This window comes from Leptodactylus fuscus, chromosome 6 (assembly GCF_031893055.1).
Source record: "Leptodactylus fuscus isolate aLepFus1 chromosome 6, aLepFus1.hap2, whole genome shotgun sequence".
NCBI lineage: Eukaryota > Metazoa > Chordata > Amphibia > Anura > Leptodactylidae > Leptodactylus > Leptodactylus fuscus.
In genome coordinates, this window is record NC_134270.1 from 20981996 (window position 1) to 21007537 (window position 25542).

The 25542-nt window shown below is 43.2% G+C and overlaps 3 protein-coding genes across 4 annotated transcripts in view; 1 reads left to right on the plus strand and 2 right to left on the minus strand.

The window, feature by feature from the left end:
• Positions 1-7737: 7737 nt before the first annotated feature.
• LOC142209420 (nuclear factor 7, ovary-like) lies at positions 7738-9614 on the plus strand. Its single transcript, XM_075278409.1, has one exon. The coding sequence runs from the start codon at positions 7738-7740 to the stop codon at positions 9325-9327; it is 1590 nt and encodes a 529-aa protein (XP_075134510.1). The 3' UTR covers positions 9328-9614.
• Positions 9615-13078: 3464 nt separating this feature from the next.
• LOC142209421 (E3 ubiquitin-protein ligase TRIM39-like) lies at positions 13079-15569 on the minus strand. The gene has a single exon (XM_075278410.1). The coding sequence runs from the start codon at positions 15567-15569 to the stop codon at positions 13998-14000; it is 1572 nt and encodes a 523-aa protein (XP_075134511.1). The 3' UTR covers positions 13079-13997.
• Positions 15570-21855: 6286 nt separating this feature from the next.
• MAP2K4 (mitogen-activated protein kinase kinase 4) overlaps positions 21856-25542 on the minus strand; it is a 33119-nt gene continuing 29432 nt past the window's right edge. For both annotated transcript variants that reach the window (XM_075279423.1, XM_075279422.1), the window contains 3 exons: positions 23882-24030; positions 23472-23517; positions 21856-22911 (listed from right to left, as the gene is read on the minus strand). In XM_075279423.1, coding sequence (XP_075135524.1) covers positions 22798-22911; positions 23472-23517; positions 23882-24030 — 309 coding nt within the window. In that variant the 3' untranslated portion in view covers positions 21856-22797. The remainder of the gene's footprint in view (positions 22912-23471; positions 23518-23881; positions 24031-25542) is intronic.

A 25542-nucleotide genomic window follows, 5' to 3' on the forward strand; every position in this document is an offset into this window, starting at 1 on the left:
ATTATAGTATATAGCTATACTGTGGAGCACTGGCTGGGATTATTATGGGGGCACTGTGAAAAACTGTATTATAGTATATGGCTATACTCTGGGGTACTGGCTGGGATTATTATGGGAGCACTGTGAATAGTTGTATTATAGTATATGGCTATACTGTGGAGCACTGGCTGGGATTATTATGGGGGCACTGTGAATAGTTGTATTATAGTATATGGCTATACTCTGGGGTACTGGCTGGGATTATTATGGGGGCACTGTGAATAGTTGTATTATTGTATATGGCTATACTCTGGGGCACTGGCTGGGATTATTATGGGGGCACTGTGAATAGTGGTATTGCTGATCACCTGGAGGCGCTGCAGAGAAAGGGCCACAGCAGGCTTGATGGCACCGGACGTCCTCATCTAGGAGGATGCAAATGACTGCAACGGTGGGTAGGTGCTGTATACTCTGTCCCCTTTTGTATTCCCCCTCAACCTGTATTTCTCCTTCCTTATGTTTCCTTACTCTGCTCTTTATGTGTTTTTCTGTCCTGTTTTTCGTTATCCTGCCTCCGTCTGTTTCCTTACCCCCCTCTCTGTATCTGTGGGCGTGGTTTCAGTTGGTATGCTCCGGCACCTTATATTGTAGAGCCGGAGCAGCCATCTTCCTTTCCGGCTACCAAGCAGGCAAGAGATCTTCCCTCCCTCCCTCTTCTTTGTTGTCGTTTTGTTTTTTTTAAAAAAAAAAAAGGAAACAAATGTGGTGGATTTTGAGGCGTGTGCAGTGTGTTGCGCAGGACTGGTTATAAAAAAATAAAAAATCATTTTACCAAAGGGGTGTTGACTGGACAGTTATGTTTTGTATAAATAAAAAAAATAAAAAAAAGTATGAGGTACCCCTTTCTGGTACTTGGTGGTTTTTGGTTGCATTTTCTTTTGCGGTGTTTTTGGCTTTCTGAGTATTGTACTCATTTTATTTTGGATTTTCTTTCAGTAAATCCCAGATTTCTTCTCCAAAGTCACAGCTGGCGTGCGGTTTTCCAGAGAAAATGAGAAGGGGGCGTGCCGGAAGTGGGAGTGGCCTCCCGAAGCTTAGGGCCCGGGCATCACCCCTTCTGTTCTCATGTTGTTTACTCCCGGGTTTAGTGTTATGTAAATCAGACAAGTTCAAAGGTTATATAAATAAAATTGCTGTGGCCGACCTCCAGCCCACATAAAAGGTTTATCTGTGTCGCGTGTATTATTTCAGGTTATGTTCTCCCAAATGAGAGGGGGAAAAAATTATATCATGTTATTTTCCATCCTCAGCGCACTGTCGGCTTTCTCGATCTGTGCCCTGGGTAAAGAGCTATCAGTCCCGGTACCGTAGCGCTTTACAGTCAGAAGGGCGTTTCTGACCATTAGCCAGGCACGCCCTTCTGCCCAGCAGCGCCTATCGCGCTGTACTGTGTGAGCGGGAAGGAACGCCCCCTCCCTCTGCTCACACAGCTCGTCCATAGACGAATATTATCAGGAGCGGGAGGGGGGAGTTCCTGCCCGCTCCACAGTACAGCGCGATAGGCACTGCTGGGCAGAAGGGCGTCCTTGGCTAACTGTCAGAAACGCCCTTCTGACTGTAAAGCGCTACAGTACCGGGACCGATAGCGCTTTACACCGGGCACAGATCGGGAAAGCCGACAGTGCGCTGAATTCAGCGCACTGCCAGCTTTCCAGCAGTATATAAAACTGCATGTGCCCGATCTGATGAAAGGTCCTCTTTAAAGGATTATCTTATCTCTTATCTTATCTTATACATTCATTGTGTATGGATATACTATGGGGCACTGGCTGGGATTATTATGGGGCACTGTGAATAGTTGTGTTATAGTATATGACTACTCTAGGGCACTGGCTGACACTGTTACGGAGGCACTGTGGCTGGTTTTGCTGTATTGTATATGGCTGTACTCTGGGGCACTGGCTGTTACTGTTATGAGGGCACTGTGAATAGTTGTATTATATGTTCATTGTATATGGCTGTACTCTGGGACACTGTGAATAGTTGTATTATACGTTCTTTGTATATGGTTGTACTGTACTCTGGGGCACTGCCTGCTACCGTTATGGGGGTTCTGTGGGGGCTTCTATAATAGTGGCATTGCTACTGACTTCTTATCCTCTCCAGATACAAGAAGGTATTAATAGGACTGGGTATATCAATCCTACATGGTACCATCGTAAGGGGAGGTGGGGTACACATTTTAGAACAGACCCAGGTGCTTCTGGGTAACCTATCAGCTGTATCACATACTGTCCATCATAACCCAGTTAGATCACATTATACTTGGTACAGATGGATGAAGAGGATAACGTGAAGGCTCTAGGATTCTGCACAGGACCCAGTCTATGTTTTTTCCGGCGTATCATTTTTATATTATGGCTTTAGCGCCATCTATTGTCCATGTGTCAGTACAATGTCTCGTATATATCCCAAACCATTCTGGGTGGGGCACCAATATAGCTCAGATCCTGGGACGTTAATAAAGCTCCTTGGGGTAGGGAGTTCTGCTGGAGACATTACCACTAAATCCTTTACCAGGTGAAGAAATTGACAAGCTAACCTGAAGCTGTTCGTCCTCCATAAGCCGCAATAAGAGGGGATACTGGGGTGCAGATTTAGGGTACAAGGATAGAGATATAACCAGCTGCTTCCTCCATGTAGATTGCAGCATCTGGATACATTTTGGGAGAGTGCCCCCCTTCCTTCCCACGTCAGCTGCCTATAGTTTATATAAGAGTGAGTAGTGGCCATGCTCAGAGGTTAAACATATGTTCCTCTCGTACGCACACAGCCGGCACATTGCCTTCACTTATGGAATCCTTTCTTGTCATGCCAAGTTGTTTTGGACCTTGACCTCTGCCCCCCACCCTATAATGGTAAACAGTCTATAGACTTGCCAGGCGAACTGACTGCCAGATTGTTAATAGGATCACAAGGCACATCATTAAGATATTCTAGAAATCTATAGATCCAGCTCATATTATAAGAGTGAGAGAGGAAAAGACACACATGGGCCACCACCAAGGTCTACTGGTAGTCATCACCAGGGTTCACCAACGGTCATAGTCATCATAAGTCATGTGTAGTCGGACCCCGTCTAAATGACTGAAACGTTATCGTGCTTCAGTCCCACTACAAACTTAATACCTAGCCAATCATCAGATGCCTTCACAGACAGCAGACAATGACCAAGTGCATTTCCAAAATCGTGAAAGCTCCATCCATTCTGGCCTATAACGTGAATACTGAAGAAGACCTATAGGTCATTCTGTGCATTCTACAGAGAAGTGTTGTACCCACCATAGACCCTACTGCTCCATAGGTAGGAAGAGGAATTCCGTCCGAACCCAATGTCAAGTCTTCACAATCTGGAGAAAACCATCACCATGGAGCTTCTGATCTTGTGCAGGGTGGACTTAGACAACGGCATGAATTCGGATGGTAATGGTTCCAGTACTCCATGGTAATGGGAGTAGCTATCTTGAGTTGCAGAGGATGGTGAGTTAAAAGTCTGAATCCTGGTTTTGGTGCCTGAGAGAGGTCAAAGGCTCTTCTACCACATAAGAAGACCCTATAGACAAATGATAGGTGGAGGGCCCTTTTAATGATGTGGCTTTGGGGCCCAAGAGCTTCACTATGTACATAAAATTACAATGTGGCAAAAATATTCCGACATCTCGACAACTGACAGTAGTCATTCTCCAAGAACTACAGACAAAACATTGTTATCTGCCAATGATGAGTAGGATGTGTAGACACCATAGGACAAGTCGACCTCCCACCCCAGCCTGGAGAGATAAGAGCTTAGAGAAGATTACCACCCAACACGCTGCACAAGGCTGGGACACGATCTCGTCTTCATCAGTGATTTGTTCTCTCACTGCTTGGATGATCTTCCATGTAGATAAAGAGAATATTCTCTGTTTGTTCACAAATCAGAAATAAGGTTGCATTCTTTTTCCAATGACGAATAGAGCCATCTGCCCTGTGTCACACTGTGTGTGTTCTACAACGATGGAGCTTCTGGGCGTCCTACCTCAACAGAAGTTGATGTTGACCTTGAGAGGGTCACCTCCTGGAACATTCCAATGAGAACACTTAGTCATGTGTTCATTCTTCAGTCAAAACATCACGTTCTGATGATGCATGGGAAACAAAAATATCTGAAGATAAAAAGTTGGAGAAGGTCCACCAAGGAACCAGAGCTTGTTGCACACCAAAAGAAACCCACCTCACATTGACTTTAAGTTATCCTCTATCATCACAACTTGGTGGATTCCCCTTAATGTGCAGGATTAGATTATTTTGGTTGCCAGTCAACCATATCACTTTTTGTCTACGTGAACACCCTATGGGAAATTTTGCCATGGGTACTTAGCATGTGGTCAGAGGACATTCTACTGTAGATGTAAAGCCCAAGCATATTAGGTCCTCTACAATAACATATATAAATATTCTTGGATGGACCGGAAAGATATTTGCCTTCTGGCCTCAAACCTTATTCCAGCCAACTCCACCATACACATATGGTTGATGCTGTTCTCACCAAAACCTGGGTTCCATCATGTGGAACCTATGTTTGGCCAAATATTGTCAAACGTATATGGTGATTGACTTTTTCCATAAGTAAGATCAGGATCTCCTCCCAGTGGGCAGAGTCATTATTGCTTGATGACTTTCCTGAACATAGAGAACTAGGCTGGCAACAGTTTGCAACATACTTGTACATATTACATGACGGACATACATCACCCAAACACAGAACTGACTTATTCTGGGGTTGCTTGCAACATTGTTGGCCTCACCACTGTCTCTAGAAGTAAAGCTCACGTTTGTCAGCCGCACGCATCATCCATTCTGTTCCTGTCCCTATTATCTCCTTGTTTTGGGTTTCCCATAAAGACTGTTTGTCCTCAGCTCCTGAGATTTCTGTGTTTTTTGGCGGACGCTGAAAGGAGGAAAATCTACATTCAGTGTCTGATAACAGAAAGCTGGCTCCAACAACAGCAAGAGCGACCGCAAATCACACAGCGCTGACTCATCTCATGTAAACTGTCAGTGCAAATGTAAGAGGATGCAGCACAAGTGGTCTCATAAATATAGGGAGGACCCCAACTCATGTACAGAGTCACCATCAAAACCCTCTACATGTGCAATTCCATAGAGGGCAGCATTATAGTAGTTGTATCCTTGTACGTAGGAGCAGTATTATAGTAGTTATATTCTTGTACATAGAGGGCAGTATTATAGTAGTTATATTCTTGTACATAGGAGCAGTATTATAGTAGTTATATTCTTGTACATAGGAGCAGCATTATAGTAGTTATATTCTTGTACATAGGAGAAGTATTATAGTAGTTATATTCTTGTACATAGGAGAAGTATTATAGAAGTTATATTCTTGTATATAGGAGGCAGTATTATAGTAGTTATATTCTTGTACATAGGAGCAGTATTATAGTAATTATATTCTTGTACATAGGAGCAGTATTATAGTAGTTATATTCTTGTACATAGGAGCAGTATTATAGTAGTTATATTCTTGTACATAGGAGCAGTATTATAGTAGTTATATTCTTGTACATAGGAGCAGTATTATAGTAGTTATATTCTTGTACATAGGAGCAGTATTATAGTAGTTATATTCTTGTACATAGGAGTAGTATTATAGTAGTTATATTCTTGTACATAGGGGGCAGTATTATAGTAGCTATATTCTTATATATAGGAGCAGTATTATAGTAGTTGTATTCTTGTACATAGGAGCAGTATTATAGTAGTTATATTCTTGTACATAGGAGTAGTATTATAGTAGTTATATTCTTGTACATAGGAGAAGTATTATAGTAGTTATATTCTTGTACATAGGAGCAGTATTATAGTAGTTATATTCTTGTACATAGGGGGCAGTATTATAGTAGCTATATTCTTATATATAGGAGCAGTATTATAGTAGTTGTATTCTTGTACATAGGAGCAGTATTATAGTAGTTATATTCTTGTACATAGGAGTAGTATTATAGTAGTTATATTCTTGTACATAGGAGAAGTATTATAGTAGTTATATTCTTGTACATAGGAGCAGTATTATAGTAGTTATATTCTTGTATATTGGAGCAGTATTATAGTAGTTATATTCTTGTACATAGGAGTAGTATTATAGTGGTTATATTCTTGTACATAGGGGCAGTATTATAGTAGTTATATTCTTGTACATAGGAGGCAGTATTATAGTAGTTATATTCTTGTACATAGGAGCAGTATTATAGTAGGTATATTCTTGTACATAGGAGCAGTATTATAGTAGTTATATTCTTGTATATTGGAGCAGTATTATAGTAGTTATATTCTTGTACATAGGAGTAGTATTATAGTGGTTATATTCTTGTACATAGGAGCAGTATTATAGTAGGTATATTCTTGTACATAGGAGCAGTATTATAGTAGTTATATTCTTGTATATTGGAGCAGTATTATAGTAGTTATATTCTTGTACATATGAGTAGTATTATAGTGGTTATATTCTTGTACATAGGAGCAATATTATAGTAGTTATATTCTTGTACATAGGAGCAGTATTATAGTAGTTATATTCTTGTATATTGGAGCAGTATTATAGTAGTTGTATTATTGTACAAAGAAGCAATAATATAGTAGTTATATTCTTGTATATAGGGGTCTTCATATCCTACTGACATATTTAATTTCTAAGCAGAGTATACATTCAGATATCCATTATGGATTGTAGGGTGACCAGAGGTTTAACAATCGGGGCTTGGAAGGGTCAGAGCCAGGGCCCTCCAGCACCATGATAGCAGTCAGAGAAAGCCTGGTTCCCCTTCTGGTATATACACTATGTGATCAAAAGTATCCAGACAGCCCTAAAAACATACGTTTTTCACATTAGGTGCATTGTGCTGCCACCTACTGCCAGGTACTCCATATCAGCAACCTCAGTAGACATTAGACATTGTGAGAGAGCAGAATAGGGCACTCCGCGGAACTCACAGACTTTGAACGTGGTCAGGTGATTGGGTGCCACAAACGCTGACCAGACTAGGACATGTTCTGCACAGATCCTCGGTCCACATAGGGACCTGTGGAAGACATGGTTGTGTGCATGGGCCCATTGAAGTGAATGGGTGAGTGTGCTAACCAGGAAAAACCAGGATAGCTCACTAAAATAGCACACTACCATGAGGCCTAAGAGCTTACATCTTTCCTTCTTCTGAACCTAACACCAGGTCTGTCATATTCACTATGTATATTCTGTGTAATGCAAGGCACAAGTCTAATAAGATGGTGATATCTAGTATTGGTTATCTATGCTTTGCAGTTGTCCACGCTCTCACCCCACCCCTAGCCTCAAAATCCTTCCATGTTATCTTTGTGATACAGAACTCTGCATGTTAACCCCATGATGGATATTCATAATCTGTGGATGGATGAGGAAGGTGTATATAAGGTAACCCCCACCTGACAAATAGGACTTGTGGGTCGATCCCTTTAAAGGTCTAAATGATCCAGTTGCCAAAACTGAATTCACATCCCATAGTGTGACATGAGACATGGAGATACAGACCTTGGATGAGAAGCTCTAGGAGGTGATAACAAGATAAAACTGCAAAGGCTTCCTTAGGACACTTCAGGGTTAATAAATTTGCTTCGTCACAGAGTCTCCAAACTCTGAATGTCTAAGAGAGACTTTCATTCTCAATGATGGCGTCTGCCGACGTGAGGGACGAGCTGAACTGCTCCATCTGCCTGAACATCTATACAGATCCTGTCACCCTGAGATGTGGACACAACTACTGCCGGGGTTGCATTAATCGTACTTGGGATACACAGCAGGCATCTGGAGTTTACACGTGTCCTGAATGTCGAGAAGAATTCCGTGAGCGTCCATTGCTGTACACATCGATTGCACTCCGGAACATAGCGGAACATTTCCACACTGTTCAACCAGAGAATGCAATCTTCTGCACCTACTGTAGTCATCCTCCATCACCTGCTGCAAAGTCATGTCTGACCTGCAAAGTGTCCTTGTGTGAGAGACACCTGAGAGTCCACAGCAAGTCCACAGAGCATGTCCTTACCGAACCTACTGCTTCTATGGAAGATGGAACATGTTCCATCCACAAGAAGCCTCTGAAATATTACTGCCTAGAAGATGCTTCTTTTATATGTGTCTCTTGTTGTCTGGCCAGTGAGCACCAGGGTCACAAGGTGGAGCTCATGGAAGAAGCTGCTAAGAAAAAGAAGGAGAAGATGAATATTCTTCTGAAGAAATTAAACTCTAAAAAAGTCGAAATGGAAAAAAGAGTCCAAGACCTTCAGGAGGGCAGGAGAGGAGTACAGGAGAAGGCAACTGGAGTCAGAAAGAGAGTCGCAGCCATCTTCAGAGACATCAGAAGGCAGCTGGATGACCTTGAGAAGAAGGTGCTGAGTGATCTCTTCAAGCAGCAAGATCAGGTAACCTTCACAACCTTAAACCTCATCCAACAGCTGGAAGTCCAGAAAGATGAGGTCTACAGTAAAATTCTGTATGTCAATGAGTTGTGTAACATGACTGAACCAGTGAACATATTGCAAGAACAGGAGTCAAACAAAGACAATTTTTGTGGTTTCCTCAAAGTGGAGAAGGAGAGTGAGGAAAGAAAACCCAAAAAGTCGGACATTGTAGACAGCCTCGATGAAAGTTTGATCTCAGAGACATTGCTACAAGGCTTATCCGAAATAGTGAAAGACACAAAGAAAGGAATAAATGTCCAAGCCCCTACTGACATTCTCTTGGATGTGAACACTGCTTGTAAAAATGTCAAAATATCGCATGACCTGAAGACGGCATCTTGGTCTCAAGTTAAATTGAATGGTCCAGAAACAACTCGGAGATTTCAGGATCCTCAAGTAATGAGCTCTAGAAGCTTCTCCTCAGGACGCCATTATTTTGAGGTGGAGACCAGTAAGACAGGAAACTGGAGAGTAGGGTTGTGTTATCCCAGTATAGACCGGAGTGGGCACCAGGCATGGATTGGTGACAACAAGAAGTCCTGGTGCTTACGTAAGGTCTACTACAATAATAGTAACATGTACTCAGTCATGCACGACAGCAAAATAATTCAATTAACTCAACAATTGTCTTCTCACAAGTTCAGGGTCTATCTGGATTACGACGCTGGGCAGTTGTCCTTCTATGAACTCAATGATCCCATCAGACACCTCCACACCTTCACAGCTACCTTCACTGAGCCCCTCCATGCTGCCTTCTGTGTTCTAAAGGATGGCTGCATAAAGATCTGTAGTTGAGGACCTTTGAGAAAGTTGGTCATGGGCAAAGAACATCAATGAGAAGATTCTTTGAGGAGCTGGTCTTTCTTCGAGGAACTGGAAAAATTATGGAAATTCGTCCAATCTTGGATGGATGGATGTGGCAGTGGAGATGAAAGATTTGCCAGAAGGTCACCACCACCTATACCGGACTTGTATTTTTTATTGTGTTGTTCACAGGGCCACCATCAGGCTTCATTCATGTATAAAGGGAGCAAGCACAGGGTAGCAGGTCTCTGGGGAGGGGGACTAACTGGTAAATTTCTGTAGGATGAGAAAAAACAGGAGGGGGGGCTGACACAACCTTATAGGTGCTCTGTGGGGGTAAGGGGCAGGGTGAAGACAAAACGTGGAAGGAGCTTAGTGGGTGGCAGATAGAAGGGAGATGGTAAATGGAAATGGCTCTGTTAAGGGTGGGTAAGGGGGCGCCAAATTGGTGGGCAGTACATGACACCTGACTGCATCACTTAATGTTCTGTCTTGATGGCGGCACTGTCTGAGGATCCCTTTAAGAGTAGATAGATTATTGAGCGTCTTCTCTTATTTGTGTAGAATGTATTGCGATGATGTGTGATCCATATGTGACAATCTCAGGGTCTTAGAGCGGCGTCCAGGAATACACATTCAGTCATTCACATGAACACATGTCTAGTCACTGACAGTCAGCAGAGAATTAGGCAAGAATTAGTCAGATATTATAGGAGAAAGCTAATTTACATAAAACTGGGAGACCCCTCTAAGCCAACGGGGGAAGTGAGGGCGTGTAAAGGCAATTGTTCGAGCTCTACCACTTACCAGGGCAGATGGCCACGCGGTGAAATTCCCTGCAGTTACATTTTGCTTATGTCATAGATTAAAAAGATAATCCAGGATGAGAAATTATGGCTGCCTTCTTCCAAAATTGGCACCACACCTGTCCTCAGGTTGTGTGAGGTATTGCAGATCAGGCGCATTCATTGAAGAGGAGCCGCAGTACCAGGAACAAGTCATGGACAGGTGTGGCGCTCTTACTGCAAGGAAACAGACATGTTTTTCTAATTGTGTACAATCCTTTTTTAAAAATTTCTGGCTTTTGAAAAAATAAAAAAAACTTTTTGAACCAACTTTTATTTTTATTCATGGCTTCAAATACCAGACACCCCCTGTGGATAAAAGTGGCGCTGTTTCCTGAGTAAATCAGGGGTAAATCACATGCCTTATTTACTCAGGAAACAGCTGTATTGAAAGCTGTTCCCTATCTTCACATAGCAGAAAATAAAGCGAAACTCCTCTTCATTTTCCGTCACTGTATTCGGCCTCAGTCTAGGCGTGAGCAGATGGCAATTTCTACTGCTGATCAGGCCCATTTATCTGGGAGTCTCGAAACGCAGAATCCACAGCAAGATCAAGCAGGACAGATCAGCGCCCTCCTCTAATCTCTGCCTGTCTATCTAGGTGGAATCTGCCACGGATTACGCTCCCAAAATCCAAGGCAAATTCTTATGTTTGAATGTATCCTGAGGGTTCATTACTCTCAATGAGAGGGATTTCTCTTACCAGACTTCAATAGCACTTTTCTTGTGTAGCATTTGTCCATATATAATAATATATATCTCTATATAACAAAATACTATGCATGGAAAAAAAAAAAAAACACACAATGAAAAATAGAAATAAAACTTTAACTAGCTGGGGAACCCCCAGGCAGCCCCTCATTAATGTTCACTTTACTGAGATGATGTCACAGCGTAATGAATACTAATGAGCCGGCAGCGACCAGTTAGAGAAGAACCAGAAAATTTCCAGGAAATCCAGGTGAGATGTCATGTCTGGTGATACCATCTGCTGAGATACTGTATCTACACCCATACTGATCCTGCCTGCTGAGCTGTGTATCTAATCCCATCATGTGTGATACTGTCTGCTGGGCTGTGTATCTAATCCTATCATGTGCGATACTGTCTGCTGAGCTTTGTATCTAATCCTATCATGTGCGATACTGTCTGCTGAGCTTTGTATCTAATCCTATCATGTGTGATACTGTCTGCTGAGCTGTGTATCTAATCCTATCATATGTGATACTGTCTGCTGAGCTTTGTATCTAATCCTATCATGCGTGATACTGTCTGCTGAGCTGTGTATCTAATCCTATCCTGTGTGATACTGTCTGCTGAGCTGTGTATCTAATCCTATCATGTGTGATACTGTCTGCTGAGCTTTGTATCTAATCCTATCATGTGTGATACTGACTGCTGAGCTGTGTATCTAATCCTATCATGTGTGATACTGTATACTGAGCTTTGTATCTAATCCTATCATGTGTGATACTGTCTGCTGAGCTGTGTATCTAATCCTATCCTGTGTGATACTGTCTGCTGAGCTGTGTATCTAATCCTATCATGTGTGATACTGTCTGGTGAGCTGTGTATCTAATCCTATCCTGTGTGATACTGTCTGCTGAGCTGTGTATCTAATCCTATCATGTGTGATACTGTCTGCTGAGCTGTGTATCTAATCCTCCCATGTGTGATACTGTCTGGTGAGCTGTGTATCTAATCCTCTCATGTGTGATACTGTCTGCTGAGTTGTGTATCTAATCCTATCCTGTGTGATACTGTCTGCTGAGCTGTGTATCTAATCCTATCATGTAAAATACTGTCTGCTGAGCTGTGTATCTAAGCCTATCATGTGTGATACTGTCTGGTGAGCTGTGTATCTAATCCTCTCATGTGTGATACTGTCTGCTGAGTTGTGTATCTAATCCTATCATGTAAAATACTGTCTGCTGAGCTGTGTATCTAAGCCTATCATGTGTGATACTGTCTGCTGAGCTGTGTATCTAATCCTATCGTGTGTGATACTGTCTGCTGAGCTGTGTATCTAATCCTATCATGTATGATACTGTCTGCTGAGCTGTGTATCTAATCCTATCATGTAAAATACTGTCTGCTGAGCTGTGTATCTAAGCCTATCATGTGTGATACTGTCTGGTGAACTGTGTATCTAATCCTCTCATGTGTGATACTGTCTGCTGAGTTGTGTATCTAATCCTATCATGTAAAATACTGTCTGCTGAGCTGTGTATCTAATCCTATCATGTATGATACTGTCTGCTGAGTTGTGTATCTAATCCTATCATGTAAAATACTGTCTGCTGAGCTGTGTATCTAATCCTATCATGTGTGATACTGTCTGCTGAGCTGTGTATCTAATCCTATCATGTGTGATACTGTCTGCTGAGCTGTGTATCTAAGCCTATCATGTGTGATACTGTCTGGTGAACTGTGTATCTAATCCTCTCATGTGTGATACTGTCTGCTGAGTTGTGTATCTAATCCTATCATGTAAAATACTGTCTGCTGAGCTGTGTATCTAATCCTATCATGTATGATACTGTCTGCTGAGTTGTGTATCTAATCCTACCGTGTATGATACTGTCTGCTGAGCTGTGTATCTAAGCCTATCATGTGTGATACTGTCTGCTGTGCTGTGTATCTAATCCTATCATGTGTGATACTGTCTGCTGAGCTGTGTATCAAATCCTATCATGTGTGATACTGTCTGCCGAGCTGTGTATCTAATCCTATCATGTGTGATACTGTCTGCTGAGCTGTGTATCTAATCCTACCGTGTATGATACTGTCTGCTGAGCTGTGTATCTAATCCTATCATGTGTGATACTGACTGCTGAGCTGTGTATCTAATCCTATCATGTGTGATACAGTCTTCTGAGCTGTATCTAAGCCTATCATGTGTGATACTGTCTGCTGAGCTGTGTATCTAATCCTATCATGTGTGATACTGACTGCTGAGCTGTGTATCTAATCCTATCATGTGTGATACAGTCTTCTGAGCTGTATCTAAGCCTATCATGTATGATACTGTCTGCTGTGCTGCTATATCTAAGCTTATGTTGTGTAATACCATGTGGTCAGCTGTGTATCCGAGTCTATGTGATGTGATACCGTCTCCCCATAAAAATAGATACATTTTCATGTTTTTTATTTTCAGTGATGTCACACATAATATTTACCAAGTAAGAGCAGGAACAGTTGCTGTGTTTCCGGATTCCTGACTAGTACGGCGTCATGGATGGAGATAATATCATCCCCTGTGGGGGCTCCTCAGAGGTGGTGACTGAGGGGCCCATGTTATATTTAGACCTGTAGGCTCTGACATCAGCAGGAGATGTTGTTGTCCTCTGTTCGACCACATGAGCCTTTCGTGTCTGAACCTGGTCTTACCATGGCGACTGTTAGTTTATGGCCAAAGCTTTAGTATAGATTATATAGAGTATTAACAGGCATAAGCACCACACTATATGTTACTGAGGGCCCCGAGCCAAGATCTGCGGGGCCACAGCTGTATGGAGTAGTTTTGTATTCCCTACATAGGTATCACAGTATGGTTAGACTTCGGAGAAGCTATGAACATCTCCATGGAGGAGGCTGGAGAACCTTATCTTATGGGGTCCAGTCCATCCTTGATATCATACACAGAGGAAGCATGGAGAGCCTCTGGTATATGTTGTCCCAACCCCGACTAAAAGAGACCTAATATGATACCTCTGGTGAGACTACTGAGACCATCCTCTGCAATGTCTTAGTTGGACCACAAATGATCCATTATAACGCACACTCGTCTGTCAAGGATAAAATCCTTCACCATTGTTATTCAGGATCGATAATTTTCACCCAAGATTTATGTAACCGAAAACCGACGTGGAGCGGCTCGGTGAAGGTGGCAGTGAATGTGTACAAGGGTCTGATAGGGTCACAGACCTCATAAAAGGACAACTCCCCGGCCTCATAATCCAGACACATCCTTAGTCTATGACAAGAAGGCTTTAGGGATAACATGGTCTCCACATTGTCATGGAGGACAGAATACTGCTTCATTTGACACCGCAAACACCAAGACTTTTCATTGTCCCCAATAAATGAGTGGTCGCCTATCCTGTCCATGCTGGGATAACACATCCCTAGCCTCCAGCCTCCACCAGTGTCACTGGTCTCTACGTCCCAGTAATGTTGGCCTGTATGGAAGCCATCAGTGCTTAGGATCTGTGGGTACTGGAATCTTTCTGGAGTTTCTGGATAGCATTGGCTTACTCTGGACCAGGTCACAGTTTTCAAGTCATCTGATAGGTGGACATGGTTTCCTGCTGTGTTAATATTCATCAGTAGACCTGTCTGCCCCAGACTGCTGAGCCTCGTCTTCACATTGGTCATAATCTTAGACAAAGATTCTTCAACAATCTCTGAGATCAGACCTTCATTAAGTTCACCTACTCCGTGAAGCTTAAATTCTGAAAATTTTCCCTTACTCACTGCCTCCTTAGCATCCCAAAAGTCATCTCCTGTTGAATCTTGCAATACAGTTATAGGGTCTGTCACATTACACAGATCCTCAATGTGGGATATCTTGCTGGTCAACTCGTTCTTCTTAACTTCCAGCTCTTGGATCCAGTCCAAGATTGAGAGGGACAATTTTTGTTTCCGACTGGAAATCTCACCCAGGACCCTCTTCTCAAGGTCTTCTAGATGTGTCCTTATGTCACTGAATATGGTTTGGACCCTCTCAGTTAAACCATTTGCTTTGCCTTGAAGGCCTTGCTCCATCTTCTGCAGGCTATGAGCTTTCTTTTCAGTCTCTTCCATGGTTGTTGTGAGTTTCTGCAGTACATTTCTCATTTTATCCTTCTTGATCTGAAGAGCACCGTCCAGTGATTCCACTCTATGTTCACGATGCCCAGAAGACATGCACAATGCACAGATACAGACCGAATCCTCACAGCAATAATATTCCAAGACTTTGTGGTGGACAGTACATTTTCTTCTTGCCGGAGAAGTGGTGGGTAGGATTAAGGTATGTTCTACTGTCTGGTCATGTTTTACCAAGTGGTGGTAACACAATGACGTCTCACACTGCACACAAGACCTAACGGCCGGGACAGGGAAGTCACAGAAGGTGCAGAAGATCCCAGACGTCTCCTGTTCTGGAATAGAGAGGAAGCTCTGGGCAATGTTATTTAGAGTTGTGTTACTCCTCAAGGTCGGACGCTCAAAGAAGTTTTCTCTACAGTGAGGACAACTGTAAACTCCGACCTCCTCCAGTCTGCACAGCTCTTGTTCGATACACACCCGGCAGAAGTTGTGTCCACAGCTCAGGGTGACAGGGTCAGTATAGATGTCCAGGCAGATGGAGCAGCCCAGCTCAGCTCTCAGATCGGTGGACGCCATTTTTGGCAGCAGAATGATGACGATATAAAAAAGCAGCGTGATCGAGTCTCAGCAGATTAACACTTTCAGTTCAAGCATGAAGTACGGAACCAGTTATTAATAGGAAATAGCACGTCAGGAAGAATACAACCGAGACAGTATATCTAAGCCTATTGTATTTAATCCTACCATGTGTGATACTGTCTGCTGAGCTGTGTATCTAATCCTTCCATGTGTGATACTGTCTGCTGAGCTGTGTATCTAATCCTATCATGTGTGATACTGTCTGCTGAGCTGTGTATCTAATCCTATCATGTGTGATACTGACTGCTGAGCTATGTATCTAATCCTATCATGTGTGATACTGTCTGCCGAGCTGTGTATCTAATCCTATCCTGTGTGATACTGTCTGCCGAGCTGTGTATCTAATCCTATCCTGTGTGATACTGTCTGCCGAGCTGTGTATCTAATCCTATCCTGTGTGATACTGTCTGCCGAGCTGTGTATCTAATCCTATCCTGTGTGATAGTCTGCTGAGCTGTGTATCTAATCCTATGATGTGTGATACTGTCTTCTGTGCTGTGTATCTAATCCTACCATGTGTGATAATGTCTGCCGAGCTGTGTATCTAATCCTATTCTGTGTGATACTGTCTGCCGAGCTGTGTATCTAATCTATCATGTGTGATACTGTCTGCTGAGCTTTTTATCTAATCCTATCATGTGTGATACTGTCTGGTGAGTTGTGTATCTAATCCTATCATGTGCGATACTTTCTGCTTAGCTGTGTATCTAATCCTCTCATGTGTGATACTGTCTGGTGAGCTGTGTATCTAATCCTATCATGTGTGATACTGTCTGCTGAGCTGTGTATCTAATCCTATCATGTGTGATACTGTCTGCTGTGCTGTGTATCTAATCCTATCATGTGTGATACTGTCTGCCGAGCTGTGTATCTAATCCTACCATGTGTGATACTGTCTGCTGAGCTGTGTATCTAATCCTATTCTGTGTGATATTGTCTGCCGAGCTGTGTATCTAATCTATCATGTGTGATACTGTCTGCTGAGCTTTGTATCTAATCCTATCATGTGTGATACTGTCTGGTGAGTTGTGTATCTAATCCTATCATGTGCGATACTTTCTGCTTAGCTGTGTATCTAATCCTCTCATGTGTGATACTGTCTGGTGAGCTGTGTATCTAATCCTATCATGTGTGATACTGTCTGCTGAGCTGTGTATCTAATCCTATCATGTGTGATACTGTCTGCTGTGCTGTGTATCTAATCCTATCATGTGTGATACTGTCTGCCGAGCTGTGTATCTAATCCTACCATGTGTGATACTGTCTGCTGAGCTGTGTATCTAATCCTATCCTGTGTGATACTGCCTGCTGAGTTATCTCCTATCATTTCTCATGCTGTCTGGAGGGGTACATTAAACTATGGTGGCAACTAGAGGGGGACATTAATGTCCCCCTCCAGCTACCCCCATTTTAATGTCATCCTCTAGTTGCCCTCAATTTAATGCCCCTGTTCAATGTCCTTCTTTTCCCCCCACAGTTTAATGCTTGCTCTATATACCCCCCCAAAGTGTAATGTCCCCCCTCCACCCCCACACGATTTAATCCCTTCCCGATATCCGCCATACTAGTACAGTGGATGTCAGGTGTTTAAATATGGTGGCCGTCATGTCTCTGCTGTTTTATACAGCAAAGAGCCAGCGCTAATGCCCACGATTGGTGCCTGAACAGATCGTGAGTAGAGATGAGCGAACAGTAAAATGTTCGAGGTTCAATATTCGTTTCGAATAGCCCCTCAATATTCGACTACTCGAATCGAATATCGAACCCTATTATACTCTATGGGGGGGAAATGCTCGTATCAGGGGTAGGCAACGTTCGATCAAATTATACTTACCAAGTCCATGAGTGAGGGTCGGCTGGATCCTCCGAGAAGTCTTCTCCGTGCAGCGTCCCCGCGGCGTCTTCCGGCTCTGAATTCACTCTTCCAGGCATCCGGGCCTGGGCAGAGCCGACTGTACATGCCAGCACTACAAGCGGACATGCGCAGTCGGCTCTGCCCAGGCCCGATGCCTGGCAGAGTGAATGAAGAGCCGGAAGACGCCGCGGGGAAGCTGCACGGAGAAGACTTCTAAAGGTAGGAGAAGAACCAGCATTGATTGGCCGACTGTATAGCATTTGGCCAATCAATGCTGGTTCTGCATCGAACTTTTACATTCGAACAGCGAGTGGTACTCGATCGAGTATGAGTATTTCGAATACCGTAGTATTCGATCGAATACTACTCGCTCATCTCTAATCGTGAGCATTAACCTCTCTGGCGCCTCGGTCAAAGCTGACCGAGGTGCTATTTTACTGGCGGCGCATAGGCTCCACCATTTTGCCAGGGAATCGCTGGCGCCAGGAGCAAGCTCTTGGGCCGGTGTTCCACTACCATGACAGCCTGGATCATTGTGAAGGCTCCCAGGCCTGCCTTTCATTAGTTTCTATTCCAGGCTACTATATGCAGCCTGTAATAGAAGTGCTGATGTTTTGCAATGCAATAGCCTTGTAATGCATTGCATTAGAGTTCAAGACCGCTAGGTGGTGTAATAAATGCAAAAAAGAAAAAAGTTCAAATAAAACACATTATATATATATATATATATATATATGTTCAAATCACCTCCTTAGAACACATGTAAAGTTACCTAAACTGTGAAACAACTGCACGTTAGGTATCCCTGAATCCGAAAACATCCGGTCTACAAATCTATAAAAATATTTTTCACATGCAGTAAACGTTGTAGCAGGAAGAGAATTCAAAAGTGCCAAAACGGTCGTCAACCCAAGTCTAGTGTGAACAGCGGCTTGGAAACTACAATGACAGTGAATGAGTGTATGCGCATGTACATTGTTATCATGGACAGAAAAAAAAAACAAAAAAACACCCTATAAATCTGACATGTTATATATTTCTTGACATGATGGCGTCTATTGAAGCCATGGGAACAAATTTATTAAAACTATCGAAACTCAAAACTGCCCATAACAACCAATCACAACGAAACTTTCATCTTGAATTCTGCTCTTGAAAAATTAAAGCTGCACAGCTATGGGCAACCAGGACATTCTTTTTTCTATATAGCTGGATAAATGTGCCCCAATGGGTCCTTTTTGGAACAGGATCCAAGACAGATTTGTATCACCTTAAAAACCCCAAAAAGCAATGAAATTCATCAGTGTGGATGGAAAACACATCACATCAGCCGTCAATGACATACACGTAACAGGAGCAAAGGAGCTGTAAAATATGGACTGATTCATCTGGTTGTCATGGCTGAGAAAATGACTGCCACGTCAATATAACCTCACTGTGTTTTTATACACTTTGCATTGGGGCGGCCTCCATTATAGAGCACAGCATTGCTGGGTCCTGCCTGCCCTGGGTTTGGAGGCCTAGTCCATACAGAGGTCACTGCAGGCTCCTATATGATGGTCGCCTTGTCACAGCAGATGACCTTAGTCTAAGTGATCAAAATGTGAGCCAAGAACCTGACATTTCTACCTATAGCAAACCAAAATAATGCAAACCAAAATCTGTATACTCCATGTCTGCCTTGTAGAATGCGGCCATATTACTTACATCACTTACTTATATAGCACCAACATATTCAGCAGCACTTTACAGGTTTTATCAACACTATCCTACGTAAGAATCACAGTCTAAGTCCTCTATCGGGATGTATATGGCATGTGGGAAGAAATTGTGTATCTAAGCCCATTATATGAGTCATGAGCTTAGATAAGAATACAGTCAGAACTACACAGTCTTAAGGGTGAGTTCACACTACATAAACGGCAGCTTATTCTGAACGTAAAACACGTTCAGAATCAGGGCGTATAAAGCAGTTCCCATTCATTTCTATGGGAGCCGGCATACGAGCATTCCCCATAGAAATGAATGGGCTGCTTTTTTCACTACGAGCAGTCCCATTGAAGTGAATGGGGAGTGCCGGCGTGTACGCTCCGGCATGAGCAGAGCTAGCCGTATACGCCGGCACTTCCCATTCACTTCAATGGGAGTGCTCGTAGTGAAAAAAGCAGCCCATTCATTTCTATGGGGAACGCTCATATGCCGGCTCCCATAGAAATGAATGGAGCTGCTTTATACACCGCTGATTCTGAACGTGTTTTATGTTCAGAATAAGCTGCCGTTTACGTAGTGTGAATGAGCCCTTACAGAAGATTACATCACGGGTAAGGAAGGCTGCCTACATATACATGGGTCTATATACACACAAAAGGCCTATAATAAGACTCCGTCTACACGGGCCCACCTGCCATAATAAGCACTAACCGATTATAACAGGGAACCTGCAAATTGTACAAGAGACTTCATACAATTGTCAGTCCCCATACAGTGGGCACGTTCTCAGCAGCAGATTTCCCGTTAAGGCCGGGACCCCATTTTGCGTAATTGCTATGGTTAGGCCACGGCAGAAATACAGCAAACAAAACATGGCGTTTTACAGTCCCTGCCATTATACCTACAGAAACAGCGGCAGTTTCCCTAATGGAAGCAGAAGGTTTCCTCTGCGGACTGTGAAACGTCCCGTTTAACGCCGGGAAAAAACTCTGATCTGTTTCCACTGCGGTTTTTCCCAAAGCAACTTTCTGCTGCGACCCGCTACGTGGGGCCTTATCTTTACACTGGGAGAGGGTTAGGGTTCGCTCCCAACAACTATGGCTTCAGACCCCACACTAGAGATGTGTCGGCCAACTGTTCCAGAAGACGTTGCAGCATTCACCTGCTCAATAGAGCTCAAAACCTTAAAGACAATGTGTTAGGTTAGACATTTTTAATAATTTTTAGTGAGGTTTTTAAAATGTTTCCACGTTATTTCTATTGAAATATTCCTATAAATCCGGCACTTCTGACTGACCACTAAGCCATAGAATATGCCGGTACTTCCCGTTTCCTATAGATTTCCTTGCAGCAGTCATCTCATCACATATACACTATGTGATCAAAAGTATCCGGACACCTGGCTGAAAATGACTTAGGGGGCGTTCACACTACCGTCTGTGTCCGACATGTAGTGTCCGCTCCTAGTGTCCGTTCAAAATCTGGCCCGGACATTAGGAGCGGACACTAGCTGTGTCCGTGACACTTGTCATTTATTTAAATGGCGATCGGGTGCGTTCTTTTGCACTCCGTGCCCTTCCTTCACTGTCCGCATGTAAAGATGTCCGACTTTTCAAGCGGACAGAAAAAAACCTACATGTAGGGTTTTTCTGTCCGCTTGAAAAGTTGGACATCTTTACACCTGTATACCCACATGTGCGCCATCTGGGGGAAGTGGGGTATGATTCTGCAGTGACATGCACTCTGATGACACTCGGCGTGACATCCAGCTCTATTCCAGGATGTACTCGCCTCTATGGAGGCTTTCAATACACTCTGCTCCAATGACACTGAGCAGTATAAGACCTGCCATATAATAAATGAAACAGCCCATTGGACGTTTCCTCAGGAACATCAACCTACACATTGGTCATGTACATTAGGGCTAAAAGTCTATAAAAGAAGGGGAATGTCCCCTCGTTCACATCTGTGTTGGTATTCCATCCGGGGAAGTCCACATGGGGACCCCCTAAACGGAATACAAAATGCAACTACAAATGCTGTGCAGTGAAAGCACACGGAGCCCATAGACTATACAGTAATGGGGTCAGGAATGCAGATCGTGAACTACTTTCCTGTCCACATGTTCCGTGCGGAGATCTGGCAGCAAGCACATGACCCCCCGTTATAGTCTATGGGGTCCGTGTGTTTTCACTGCACAGCGCTTGCAATTGTGTTTGGTATTCCGTTCGGGGGGTCCCCATGCAGAATACCAACGCAGATGTGAACCAACCTTGAGAGAGCAGAGACAAGGTGGCTTCTGCAGCTAGTAGTCAGTTTTCACTTTCACCCCAAGTGCTTTATAGCAAAGTGCTGAGCGCTACCAATGTGAATTATATCCTATATGAGGTTTGAGTGAATAAGAGCAGACTCCGGTTTTCTCCATGTGTTGCTTGTGGGTAACAGCTCGTCTCCAGCCAGCAGCTCAGGGAAAACCGCAGACTACAGATGCTATACCATTCCCTCCATACTTAGACAAGTCATAGGGTAATAACATGTAGTAAGAGGCCAGCGTACATGTTCTAGAATTTATTCTCCTGGCTCTGGCCTAGCATCACTTTATCAGCAGCCACCACAGGTAATAATAATATAAATCACAAAGTCCGTCATTATCTGGTGGGAAAAATACACACAAAAATAAAGTGTAAAATTTACACAGAAAAATAAAGACGAGCCATCTGAAGCGCCAGTAATATACTCCATCTCTTAATATTTAATGTTAGATTTCTTCAATGTAACATAATTTCTTTGAGTTTTTGGTAGAGTTTCTCTTTACCATGTATGATTCTTTAAAAAAAAAAAAGAAAAAAAAAAAAGAAAAAGAACGGGAAAAGTAAATTCAACCGACACTCACAATACCAAAATTATAGCAGAATAGGATTTTTTTTTTTAATTTAATCAACTCCATTCTCTGCCAGAGGGGGAAAAAAAATAATAAAAAAAAATAAAAATAAAATAAAGTGTGTCCAGACCAGATCCGTCGCAGGACCACCTGGCTGAGAATCGGTTAACCTATTGCACTTTGTGAAGAAAATTTTTTTTTTGTTTTTTTATTTAAAAATAATAAAAAATATATATATTTATATATAATTCATATTCTTTGCCTTGCCCCGCCTTTGGGAGAGTGGGGGGTGGGGAAGGGTTGTATGATGACGCCAGGTCTTTAACGCAACTCCTTAGTAGACGGGCAAACCTCAGGGATGACCATCACGACGCCTCCTTTAGTGTGGGCAGCAGCGGAGATGGTTTGGTTCCAGTCTCACTGGGTTCCACCGAGCAGGTCGGGACAGAAAGACGACACGTTTCGGTCCCCGGATGAGCTCTGTGTGACCAGCAGATTAACAGGATGCAATTTACATGTGACTTTAGCGTACGGACACAATGGAAAGATAGGAAACAAACACAGATCTTATTGCACGTGGTGCCGGAGCGAGAGAGGAAAAAGTCACGACTGCTCGTGCGGTGGCATCTCTATCCGCGGGTGGTTTGCTCCCAGCCCTTTCTTCCTCTTTTACTTTTGTTTTTTGTTGCCATTTGCTAGAGTTTTGGGTGGCAGCGAGGTCAATCGACATACATTGGGGAGCTGGGGGTGGCTGGCATCTGATCCAGGATCTTGCTGACGTAAGCTGCGACGTCCACGTATCGCTCTTCATACATCACAATGAAAGGATGTTTCTGTGGGGAGAGAAGAAAGCGAGCCCTTTATATGAAGAGCAAAAATACAAAAAGGTCCAAAGGGGTTCATCAGACTCCACGTGTTACCGCTATGATAGTATTCCTGCAGAGATGAACAAGGATCTGTCTGAACCTAGCGTTACCACTAGAGATGAGCGAGTACTGTTTGGATCAGCCGATCCGAACAGCACGCTCCATAGAAATGAATGGAAGCACCTGGTACTTCTGCTTTGACGGCGGCCGGCTCCTTAACCCCCCACGTGCCGGCTACGTCCATTCATTTCTATGCGAGCGTGCTGTTCGGATCGGCTGATCCCAACAGTACTCGCTCATCTCTAGTTACCACCTCTACCTATAGCAGCTGTATGGAGTCCACTATACATAGATGATCCCATCCACCTCTACTACAGCAGTACATTATATACCACGTCTATAAGCCATACACTTGGCACAAGCTATATACTGTACAATAGTTACTCCATAGCCCACTGAAGCACAGATCGACTAAATTCTTATCACCTAAAAAAATATGAAGATTTTTCAGCGTATAATATACTCACCAGAAGCTCTCTGTACTTTGGCCTCTTAGACTCGTCCTTTGTAAGGCTACAAGAAGGGGGAAATAGGAGACATTTTAATGATTTGCTTCCAAAACTACTGCAAATAGAAAAATATTTGTGTACAAGATTTTAAGAAACAAAAAGCAGCATTGTATATTAAGGTGTAAAGGGTTAACAGGAATGCTAATCCCTGTGGAGAGAATTGCTGCATTTTGCCAGTAGGTGGCAGCAACAGAATATTGTTGGACAGCTGTGCATGTAATACACCAACTGACCAGCAGGTGGCAGTAAAGTCACAATAATTCTACATGCAGCTACAAAAAGCTACACACACACACACACACACACACAAAATTTACAAGAAAAAAACAAACAAAAAAAAACAAACATCTCCAATTTTTCCAGCTTACCACAGATTGACAAAGTTGATAAAACTGGGGGAGAACTCCCTCTCGTCAGAGTTGCTGAGCTGCGGAGGGTCTCCCTTCACCACCTGCGTCAGTTGGTCAAATACACTGTTCCACTTGGGGTACGGGAACCGTCCAGTTGCCAATTCATACTGTGCAAATGGAAAAGGAGATTATGAGACGTCACATCCTTAAGGTAAAAATCTTGAGCGGACTCAACATGTCGACACAAGTAGATGGTGAATTGTACCGAGCAATAGGACCCAGTAGCGTCATCATACCCTCAAGGAACACCCAGGGGTGCACATGGACTGGAGGGTTCTCAGTTTTTTGTAGTCTGACTTTTAGGCTAAGGCCCCACAAGCTAAAGCGCTGCGTGAAAAATTGCGGCATGAAGAATCGTGGTGTGAACACATTGTGGTTCTTCCCGCAGAGCTTTCAACAAAGTTCAGAGTTTTCCTCCGCAGACTTTCTGTTACAATTATATCTATAGGAAAGCTGCTGGTGTTTCCGTAGATGTAATTGACATGCTGAGATTTTCAAAACTGCAACGGTTTTGGAAATCGCAGCGTGTCCGCTGCAATTTTTTTCCCCACAAAGTAGGCATGGGATTTGCATGAAGCCCATCCACTTTGTAAGTACTGTAAAATGCCGCGATTTTTACCACGGCGTTTCCGGCCAGTGGGGTCCTGATCTTAAGGTGGAAACCGCCGTAAACGCCTCCCAATTCTCCCATTTATTTCCATGGGGTTCAGGCACATTTTCATTTTTCCTAGGACCCATTGAAATGAATGGGAGGCAGAAAAAAAAAAAAAAAAATTATGCTACCTACAGCAGAATGCCATGATCCAGATGAATGGACCTAGCCAGTGGGGAGTGCCTAGCCTAAATCAGCCATGGCAAGATCAAGCAGAGTTTTTGGGGGGGTTTTTTGTTTTTTGTTTTTTAAAGAGTTTCCTCTGTGTGACACCCCCTTATCAGGAGGAAGCTCTAGGAAAACTGATCTGAGCTCCTTTTGGTAATCTAGAACAAAGGGTTAAGCTAGCTATGCTTTCAAGCATGGTGGTCAGCAGGGTTGTGTTACAGCGCCGAGGTCATGGGTTCAACTCCAACCAAGGACATCTGCGTGGAGTTTGTATGTTCTCCCCGTGTTTGCGTGGGTTTACTCCCACAATCCAAAGACCTAGTGATAGGCAAATTAGAGTGTGAGCCCTATATGGGACAAGGATGAATATATGTGTAAAGTGCTGCAGCATATGGCGCTATACAAGATAAAATAAACTGTACATGTCACCTGACAGACTAGGAGCTGGGCAGGGTCTTATATGTGCACAGAGGAACCTCTAGGAGCTAAGAAATAAAAATACACATGGCAAGGGACACAAAAGGAAAGTGACCTCAAAAATTACACTTTTTTTTTTTTTTTTTAAATGAAATAGCAATGAGCGAATATACTTCATCAAATACCTCCGAAGCATAGCTCCCGGGGTCAGGGAAGGTGTGTGTGTGTGTGTGGGGGCCAGTAAAAATTCGATGCCCCGGAAGTGTTTTTGCACCGGGAGCTATGCGGTGGAGATATTCAATCGAGTATATTCGCTCATCTCTAAAATGAAACTTTCATGTGAAACATACCGTATTTTTCGGACTATAAGACGCACTTTTTT